The sequence below is a fragment of the Ixodes scapularis genome, unplaced genomic scaffold (genome assembly GCF_016920785.2).
Source record: "Ixodes scapularis isolate PalLabHiFi unplaced genomic scaffold, ASM1692078v2 PGA_scaffold8__174_contigs__length_109621045, whole genome shotgun sequence".
Taxonomy (NCBI): domain Eukaryota; kingdom Metazoa; phylum Arthropoda; class Arachnida; order Ixodida; family Ixodidae; genus Ixodes; species Ixodes scapularis.
Window position 1 is genome coordinate 91,631,872 of NW_024609883.1, and position 10,127 is coordinate 91,641,998.

At 43.2% G+C, this 10,127-nt stretch overlaps 1 protein-coding gene across 1 annotated transcript; it reads left to right on the forward strand.

Moving 5' to 3' along the window:
• Positions 1–3,529: 3,529 nt before the first annotated feature.
• LOC120839170 (prokineticin Bm8-f-like) lies at positions 3,530–9,919 on the forward strand. Its single transcript, XM_042287059.1, has 4 exons — positions 3,530–3,602; positions 4,199–4,212; positions 4,927–5,140; positions 9,864–9,919. The coding sequence occupies exons 1-4, from the start codon at positions 3,530–3,532 to the stop codon at positions 9,917–9,919; spliced, it is 357 nt and encodes a 118-aa protein (XP_042142993.1).
• Positions 9,920–10,127: the final 208 nt, after the last annotated feature.

Consider the following 10,127-nt stretch of genomic DNA (forward strand, 5'->3'; position numbering starts at 1 on the left):
ATATCTACAGCCCTTGGGTACTTCGACAAAGTGAGATTGTAACGCGTTGACGCCTCCAAGTGGCAAAACTCGTCACTACGGTACGCTTGGTCGTCCGAGGCATGATGACGTCAAGACGTCTGCCGGATCTCCCGAGATGCATCGCGCTCCTCCATGGCTGATTTTGAAGCGCTCGCCAAAATCGCGGCATTTAGAGCATAAAATATAGCCATCTGCTCAAAATACGACCGTGCGATTATTCATTACAGGCTTAGCTGATCATATTGAACTCATTTCTTGATGTTTTCTCTATATTTCAAGTTTCGATTCCGTATCCCTTTAACACCAATTACCAGTCAGGCTTCTCCACCAGAGCCAACCCTGGAGCTTCACATTCAAAAACAAATAACTTTCAGCTTCTTATTCATCGTTTTAAATTTGTTTGCCCTCAAACCATATACGAGCAGGAATAACTTAGTTCCGATTATCACAAATTCAAGTTCTCTCGAGGGTGTTCTAAACTGTAGACTCTTGGAATAGTCGCCAGATTACCACCGCCAATGCTTACTCTCCCTTGTCTTACCCTGATTCCGAGTCACTGAAGCGGGCGCTCACGAGCTGTCACAAAGGCCAATGCTGCGGAGGATGACAAAGTAAAATCTATAATCCCAATTGTGATCATTACGAAGAGAAGTGAACGTAATTTCGTTAAGTTGTATAATATGTAAAATATTTGAACATATTGTCTATGGCAATATAATTAAACATTTAGAAAGTAATAGTTTGTTTGTCCTAACCAACACGGTTTTCGTAGAGGAGTCTCCTACAACACCCAATTAATTGCAGCAAATTGGTGAAATTTTTAAAGATTTCCGTAAAGCATTTTATTATGTTTCACACCAATTGTTATTGTGCAAAATGTGTGCTTTAAACATGGACAGTGATGTACTTCGGTAAATAGAAGACTATCTGAGTGGCAGGAAACAGTGCAATGTCCTGAGGGTTAAGAAATCCAAATTTGTAGACGCAACTTCGGGGGTACCTCAAGGTTCAGTTTTGGGACCACTTTCATTTTTAATCTACATAAAAAATTGTGCGTCTTTCATGTCCTCTAACATCAAATTATTCGCGGACGATTGCGTAATTAACGGAGCAATAAAGAATGCCAATGACGTGTCGTTTTTGCAGAAGGATCTCAAACGGGTTAGTTTGTGGTGCAAAACCTGGGAGCTGGGGTTAAAAACAAGTAAAAGCTTCCACACCACATTTAGTAAAAAGAAACAAAATATTGATTCAGGGTACGCTTTGGAAGAGACTGGTTCCGAAAAGCATCCGAAACTAAATGTTCGGTGTCATTGTTTCTGAAGACCTCTCATTCAATCGACACATAGATATGATCGTGAAAAAGGCTGACAGGGTCGTTAGCCCAGTTATCCGCAACCTTCCTAATGCTCCTCAAATCTTAAAAAAGAATTTGCGTATCGTTCACAAGTTCGATAACACCTCGAATATGCAAGCGGAGTATGGGACTCGCATCAAAAATATATCATAGATGAGATAGAGGGCATTCAAAATCGTGCTGTTTGATTTATTGCAAATAACTATTCTCGAGCAGAAAGTGTGACAGTGATGAAAGATTCAATGGGTATCGAATCTCTTGCAAAAAGGCGTCGAAAATAGACTTCGATTTATTTACACTATAAATAATGATTTAACTAAAATCAACCAATCAAATTACCTTCAAATTCCCCAATATATATCGAGCAGGAGGGATCTTGAAAACAATAATACGCGAAATAAAATTTCGAACTAACTATATGATTTTTTTTTCCGAGAACTATACCGGAATGGAATAAGCTTCCGCCGGGTATTGTGCTACCTGACAGTGCATCTTTTATTAGCATTATCAGGGCAATGTGAAATTCTTTGTTAGTATTTTTGGCGCTATTGAAATTTTGAAATTTTATTAGTGTGTGTTGTTTTGAATTATGCTTTTTTTAATATTGTTGGTTGCTGGCTTGTGCAGTATGTGTAAATTTTCAATGTATAAATGTGATCTGTAACCCACTCCCCTGCTGTAATGCTTCCGCGCTGCAGAGCACAAATAATTATACAGATGAAACAAATATCGAATTTCGGTTATGGCGGCGCCTATGCACACCTCCTGTAAAGCGTCTTTAGTCGGTGACAGCCTGAGATATGAGTGGAAGCTCCTCCTCCAGCACGAACCTGTTGGCTTTTACCTGACTTTAGCTGCGCGTGCGAAAAAGTGTTACCAAAAGCAGAAAGATTAAGATGGAGACGCAGCGCGCACTGAAATCTTTGCCTCTCCGGACTACAGCTGGCCGCCTGTTGGCATGTGTAATTTCTTAAAGTTTATTATAGTATCTGTACCCCTCTCCTCATATGCGCCTGTATTGGGGTAGTAATATTATCATATAAATAAACAAACAAGTTCGGTTCCTCGTAAAACTCAATGTATGCCATCTGTACTTCGCCTCACCCTATGATGGACTAGGGCTCGAAGGCTGGCGGCGAAGCACTGCTTCAGAAAAGCTTGCATCCGCATTGCGAAAGAGTGCGCGAGAGAAATTCCAATACGCAGACTACGAAGATCACTAATCTAGCGCATATTGTTCTCTTTTATGATAACGCGTTATTTTATATTGGGGAAGTAAACGTTCTTCCCATACTTCGTACACATGTGCTCTGTTCGGAGAAATTAGACGGCGCGCAGGCAACTCTGACAAAGTATTTCGCTTTAGCCACAACAATTCACCCAATCCAGCTTTTGTGTACGTTATTGCTGTAAAAGACAACCTCTTCAATATCTGTAGTGTCACTCTACGAAATATTTTTTTACAGAAATTGTGACAGTCATGTGACCCTCACCAACCGCCGCTATTATATTGCTTGAAGCTTCGAAGTTTAAGAAGCATATTTTACCAAATTTTGACAGTGACAACCATACCCTGTCTATATTGAACTTCATTATAAGAACATCATTCACGGTTGCATTTAAATGTCGCGAAACAAAATGCATCCTATGCTAAAAACAAAACGATGATATTTCTTCCTTCTTTTTTTGACGCGCGAAAAGGGAACTTCCTTGTGTTATACGAAAAGGTAACATTCCATTTTAATATCTGCTGTGGAGAAAGAGAGAGGAGAGGCTGTTTCTATACAGAGAGAAACCGAAGAGGAGGAGGAGATGAGAACGTGCGGTCACGTCATAGCGCCGAGCGCTAATACGAAGGATTAATTGGTGGGTGCAAAGACTAGCTGTATTTTTCTCTACATACTACTCTCCTTCCTCCGACCAAGCAATGCGAAAAGGGGCGTCTTAAGCCTCTCGCGCAAAGCCTGGCATTTGGGCAAAGGTCGACAGCATTTGCATCCAAAGATCCTTCCAATCAGAGCTTGGCGCTTCGAAGTCACTGGACGCTCACGGCTCCTCCTCTTCTCCAGTTCCTCTTCGTATAAAAAGAGGCAGGGATTAATTGGTTCCAGGTTAAAGTGTGACTGCAGATTAAGGCGCAAAAGCCCAGCCATGAAGACATTTTGTTTAGCGCTTGCTTTGGCCGTCATCGTGCCCGCACTGCTGGCAGATGTCACCCCCGAATGTGAAGTAAGGTTTTATTTCTCTTGTTTTCATGAGTATGTGAAGAAACATCATCCCTGTTGTATCCCCGTGCACCTTTATGCATATTGTTGACTTTTTATACGCCTTCTGACATTGCTTAATTTATGTAATTTTAATGTCGAACACTCTTGATGCTTGAAATTGTCTTGGCTTGTCCGGTGCTGTTTTGCAAAGATACGAGTCAACTGCGGTTGTCTTTTGAAGTTGTATGAACCCTATAAAGTGGCAAATAGTAAACCTTTTCGGAGACAGGTCGAATAAACGCGTTGTTGGTAACTGCGTTGGTTACTGATCGGCCCCCAGTGGCTACAAATGTGCAGCCGTGGGAACAAGTGACTTTCCAGACTATTTTTCATGGTACCAAACATACTAATTAAGTCATCTTGTCGATGGACAAAACGCCGGTGTTTATTACTCTAAGGCATTCAAACTTCGTTAATGCACACATGTTCACGACACTTCGTCGGTACCCAACGCATTGGAGTGTGTCTCATCACAATGAATCTGTTAAATGTAGATACGCTATTACAACCATTACCAACGCGTTCGACATTAAGAAATCTTTTATTGTTGTAGTTGTTGCCGTCGTAGTCGTCGTCATTTTCGTTGTCGTCGTCTTTATTCTTGTTTATTTATAAGCAACAACGACAACACAACGACATCGTGAGTCATTGTGTGGTGGTTGTGCTGTGCCTATTACAATATAGGTAACGAAGTATAGATATCTGTTAGTTTATCAAAAATGAACACGTTAGATCATTTTTTACATTCCTGCAAAATCTAACAAAGTACTATTACCGTTGCTTTTGAACGCCAAGTAACGTTGTCTTTGCGTTACTTTAGATCTAAGCATTTTGCAGCGACAAGGAGTCGCGAGCTCTGACAACAATTACTCCTTCAAAGGGCGATGTCACGTATTTTTATTCTTTGTCAATCAAATTTGTAGAATTGAGCATGGTCCTGATTGTGCGTTGACACTTTAAAGGCACCAAAAACGAGAACGATTTCTCTCAAAAGTGAAACGTAGCGGGTAACTTTATTCGTTAGTCGATTCGGGCTCTAACGATTAAGCTGGTACGTCACTGATGAAAAAATAACGCGTTACTAGCAGCATCGACACCTGTAACGCGTTACTCCTACCGCTGCTCACTTGAACATGAACCATATTACTGCGCATTCTGAAGCCTCAAGAGGAAAGTGTACCAAGAACCCGTCTGCCATATAACTTTGTCAGGGAAAATTTTAAACATGAATCTCCCTGTAATCGTTTTTTTTTATTATTTTAAATTTTGCAGGTACTGGAGGCATTGCTTACCCCGGCCACTGTTCCACCTCCAGTAGATGTGTGTCAATCGTGCGACGAGGATTACAAATGTAAACATGGCACGTGCTGTTTACAATCACGATCAGGTTCCAGTTATTCAGGCATTTGCAAGCCTCTGGGGCAACGTGGAGAAGAGTGTTCGGTGGCTCCAACTGAGGGTGACATCTATTTCGGTCACTGTCCGTGCAGCCGAGGTGATTTTTGCTTCTTTTTTTCTGAACGACTAGGATTCAGGGGACCTTGTTGCCGGCTCTAGGAATAACGTCATTTCTCGTAATAATAGTTTTATTTTTTTCTTTTTTTTTATGCGTTGTTAAATTGGGAACATTGTTGTTTTCGTCCATCTTTCGGCGATGAAAGACATTTTGTAATTGATGATTGTTATTTAATGTTGAACAGCTCAACAGTACGTGCGGCATTGTAAGAGGGTTTTCCTAATGTTGTGCAGCATATATACGATGGTTTCGCCACGACGAATACGAAACATTTGAGAAACGTTTCATTACCATCTACTCATACAGACGTCCAAATGGAGAAAAAAAATAGGGACAGATCTGTAACAATAACTTATAAAGAAGCCTTCCGAAACCTTAGGGCGGCAGTGGGAGCTTTACGAAGTGACTTAGATAAGTTACTTACACTGTTAGCAAAAATAACACGCCCAGACGTGTAAACCGTTGTCCCATAGCGGACACGTCGAAACGTGTTCGTTTTACACGCAGCCATCTGTGTTTTTCGTCTACACATGAGGTGCTGTGTAAACTTAACACGATACACCGTGTTTTTCTTCCGCTAAGCACGGTTCAGCGTGTTGGCTGAGCGTGCTCATAAAACATGGCGGCCAGCAGCCGAGAACAGGCGAGGGACGAGCCCAGCAAGCCGCGCGCCTTTCGGCTGAATTGAAAGCACACAGGACGGCGTTTGTTCTCCTTCGATGTCTTTTATACACACTAAACAGTCTCCAAGCGGCGGACGTAGCTACGCGCAAAAATACGTACGTACGTGCGTCGTCGGCGGTCGGCGGCGTCGGTAGCTACGATCGAGCCGCTAGACAAGCTAGACAGAAAAGCGAACTTAAATGGACAAATAACTCGAGCAAACTATTTGAAATCGGGCGGTAACTTCCGCCACCTAGCGGGATTTCTAGCAGTCTATAAAAAAAAATTTGTTAATATGCTACGAGCCTACGACCGATCACAGGTAGACACAACCCCTACATACATCACGCACAACACCAATACCACGCATTACACATCACCGACATATACACAAACACAACACCCGACACTGCGCCCGACACTTCCTAATTAACATGCTCTTTTCTCCGCGGCGTATATAAGCTTGGCATGTGCGGGTGAGCTATTTAGTCGCTGACCGTTACAGATTTATAGAAGAAGACACAAAACACGGCGCAATGGACAGCCGTATGTAAGAACTCTTTGCATTTATAAAGTATGGAGGCAAAATCTATAATGTTAGTCCGTTCCGAAAGATAACGATGTATTGACAATAAATCCTAAACCGGTCATGAAGAAATTCAAATTTTTGTTATTTTTATGCTAGACCAGTGTTATGAGCAGTCCGACTAGCTTGAATCAGATTTTTTTTTAATTATTAAGATTTTATCATTATATAATTAATAATAAACGGAAATTATGCTTGCGCAAAGCATTTTTTTATATATTCTCGTGAAGGACATGTGCTCAACACTTCACTTCCGCTAGTTGCAGTACAGGAGCAGACGCCTTCACTTTTGGGTCGTGTTGATGCAGTTTGTTGTCGTCTGTCGTGTCGGTGTTGAGTGGAGCGGTGGGGCTCGGGAGTTCGTGGCCGGTGTTATTCGTGATCACTGGTGTAAAGCGCTAATGCGTCTTTTTTTTTTTTTTTTTACACTGCCACGCTGTTACCATTCCGAACTTTGAATATACACGGGCCCGTAGCACTGCATTATGCTGAATGGCGAGCTCCTTCTCTGCTGACGTCGCTTTCCTGGTACCACTCGTGGATACTGCAAGCGTTTAAACAGTGTACACCGTCTCGCCTACATCCCCGGTGACGTATTCGACCTGTTGAAACGTTTTGCTTCCGTCATTTTTAAGTACGCAAGGCAGTTATCTCGTTGCTCTGGTTCCGGTTATAAAAGCAAGGCAAAACGCTCGTAGTTCCCGCCCTCAGTACACGTTGGACATCTTCCACACTTTGACACCGGATAACTGAATGAACGAGGATCTACATTCACTTCAGAGGTCACTCTCGCCGCTTCCTCACCGTTTAGCAGCAGGATCAGCTGGCGACAAGCCACGGATGAAAGCATTCGTGGCTTGTGAGCATCAACAGCCCAAGCGCACTCGGTGCCGACGCGGGCGATGCGGGTTTCTGTCAACGGGGAGGCCAGCACAAACCGTGACCGTTCCAGCTCTTCGTCATGGCACGGTGTTGTAGAGAGCAGAGTAAAATACAACTACACGGACCACCGAAGCAAACGCACTGCTATCGTAAATCTTGGCTTGTGATTGCGCCTTTGTAGATCATCTTATTCGTTTTACTGGAGAGACGCAAACGACAGGCATAACAAAATCGCTTGCATACTCCGCATACCTCGCAAAAGCATTTACCCATTCACCTTACGAAAAGCGCGAAACACGGAGTCCGCACCGTCCTAAGCTTCTTCTGTTTTTTACCTGCTTTAGAGCAGTTTGTACCCGCTTTTAGATATGCCTACTGAAACTGAAACAGGGCAGTGCCATAGAAAACAGACAAAGTTGGGAAAGCGGAAAGCTTGCTCGCTCTCTCCAATTGCTCAACTCTCAAGTGATTGTACCATAGTAAATGCACCAGCGCCTTTCCAAAACAAAGAAAAAGCACTATGTTCACCTCGCAAAAAATGGTCTCAGTTCATGCATCTGTGGGCAGGTAGGAAATCTTGCCCCAATTTATTCACACCGCATGATGAGCGCAACAAACTCGCACGAGATTTAAAGGAAAATATCAGTGGTGACTTAAGTTTCCCTGAAATTCTGTTACCGGTCGTTTGCAGGACCGAGTCATCTACTCGAGCTGTGTGCGTCGCTGTGCAAACGCAGTCCAACACGAAGCATAAAAACGGCAGATCTAGGACAACAATCCGGAGTCCATTGTTCAATTAAAACGACGTAATTTTGTTGAAAACGCCCACAGCTTTTTACTCACGGTATGCGTCGGTATACTTCCACATTTTGAAACAGAACGAGGGAAGATTTACTTTTAAAAACGCTCGCTGCGTCCTCCCGGACCAGCTGGACCGGATCAGCTGATTACGACGGACTAAACCCACAGCAACCAATTCGCGCTCCGTGTTAGTGTGGCCAGTGTGGCTTTCTACCTCCAAGCACCGCACCACACACCACGGACACTTCAGCTCTTTGTCGCATCGCCGCGTTTCACCAAACAGAACGAGATCGCCGAAGTAAACGCAGCGCTGTCGTGACCCTTGGCTTGTGGTTGCGCACTCGTGGACCCGGTGACACCCTTCGCTTTCCAAGCACACACGACGATTGGGAATGATGCTTTCCGTCGTCCGGGAACATCACAGGGGCACGTCTCCGGTCACGTCTTCGCTACATGTGCTCGCAAACCGAGCACCTTCCAACCTTCTTGCCCAACCAAAAGAATACCGGCGCCATGTTAAACGTGCGTTGTTGCCAGATTTTCTCCGACCAAATAAAAAACAACGAAAGCAAACCGGTTCTAGCTTCCAGCTTACATCGGCGTTACGCCGTGGCCAAATTTTCTCTGTCAGCTCTAACTTAAAGATGACCTACAGATGCAGCAACACTGGACACCACGGAGCGCCGTAAATTCTGAGGAGGATGCATGGGAAGCGGCGGCACCTTCGCTTGCAGTTGGAAGGGTTGAAGCCAAAACGAAACCAACTGCAATGTCGCGTGTTCAGATCAAGGGCACGCTTTTTATAGCCATTGTAACTGTTTAGAACGAGTAATTATACGCCTAACTTTATTTTTGGTGTGTGAGAAACAATTATCAAGACCCCTAATATAAATACAAACAAGGGCGACATAAGGGAAGCCGCATTGCCATTGTCGACCACAAACAATGGCAGCCAGCACGCACGGAAAGCGCGGGGTTCGCCCCGTCTCGCGACATGGCGTAATTGCTTTTGGTGCATATCTGTCTCCGAGACATGTTCCTTTCCGCGGAATTTGACTCCACGGTCCTTTCTAGGTGTGTCCCCAAGCGTTCCGGTGCTTCGGTAGCCGGCAATGCTGCGGTCGTCGCCGGCGGTGGTGCGTGTTTTCGAGGTCGGCTACACGGTTATGCGTGTATGACCGAACGAAAACACGTTTTTTACAACCTCGCATGATTTTTGAACGAATTATCCGTTACTCAACGTGTAAATTTATGGTAATTTGTGTAAATAGCGTGTTTTTCACCCCAAATATTCACCAAATACACGGGACTTGCTAACAGTGTAGCGACGTTCCTTAGCAGAAGAAACAGAGGGAAGCCAACGTTCTGCTAAATGTCCTTCTCTTAGCGTTCGCCGCTGCTGTTAGGCTTCGAAGAAATAATTTAAGTCGAAAGTGAACTATTATATTAGAAATACCATATTGAAAAAAAACTATATAATCCAAACTCATCAAATTTCGTCGGTTCAATTAATTAGGGTCATAATACGCATGGGTTTATTAGAGAGCAGTACCTTGCAAAGGTGAAAGAAAGTAAGTGTAAGTCGAGTAAAGGTTTAGAATTAATTCACACCCAAAGCAATAAATTTGTTCCAGACTAGAATGCACGGCCATAAGTCTAAACATTTGGCTATTAACTAAACTTCGTGACAACTATTTTAATTTCTATTCGTTTTTTATAAGACGCACTAAATTTATAATCACAGTAATGAAATCATCCACTTATTTTCAGGTCTGCGATGTAAAAAGGATAAGCGAAACAGATATAAATGCGTGCGAGGAAACTGATTTCTTCAGTCAAATTCATATCCTGCTCACGCATGGAGCCTTGAGCGCAGAATGGAACGCTCAGATGGTTAGATTGAATAAAAACTTGATCAGAAAAATAAAGCTTCTTGACAGCAATCTTATTTCCTGGCTTATTCTCGTTACATTCCCACCAATCGGGTTTGGTATTTACCAAAAAAAAAAAGCCGTACCTTCCCTTTGAATATCT

Excerpts from the sequence above, each read along its gene's own strand:
- LOC120839170 (XM_042287059.1), top strand. The coding sequence starts at position 3,530 with ATGAAGACATTTTGTTTAGCGCTTGCTTTGGCCGTCATCGTGCCCGCA. Across the intron at positions 5,141-9,863 it reads TCACTGTCCGTGCAGCCGAG|GTCTGCGATGTAAAAAGGAT; the intron begins GTGATTTTTGCT and ends ACTTATTTTCAG.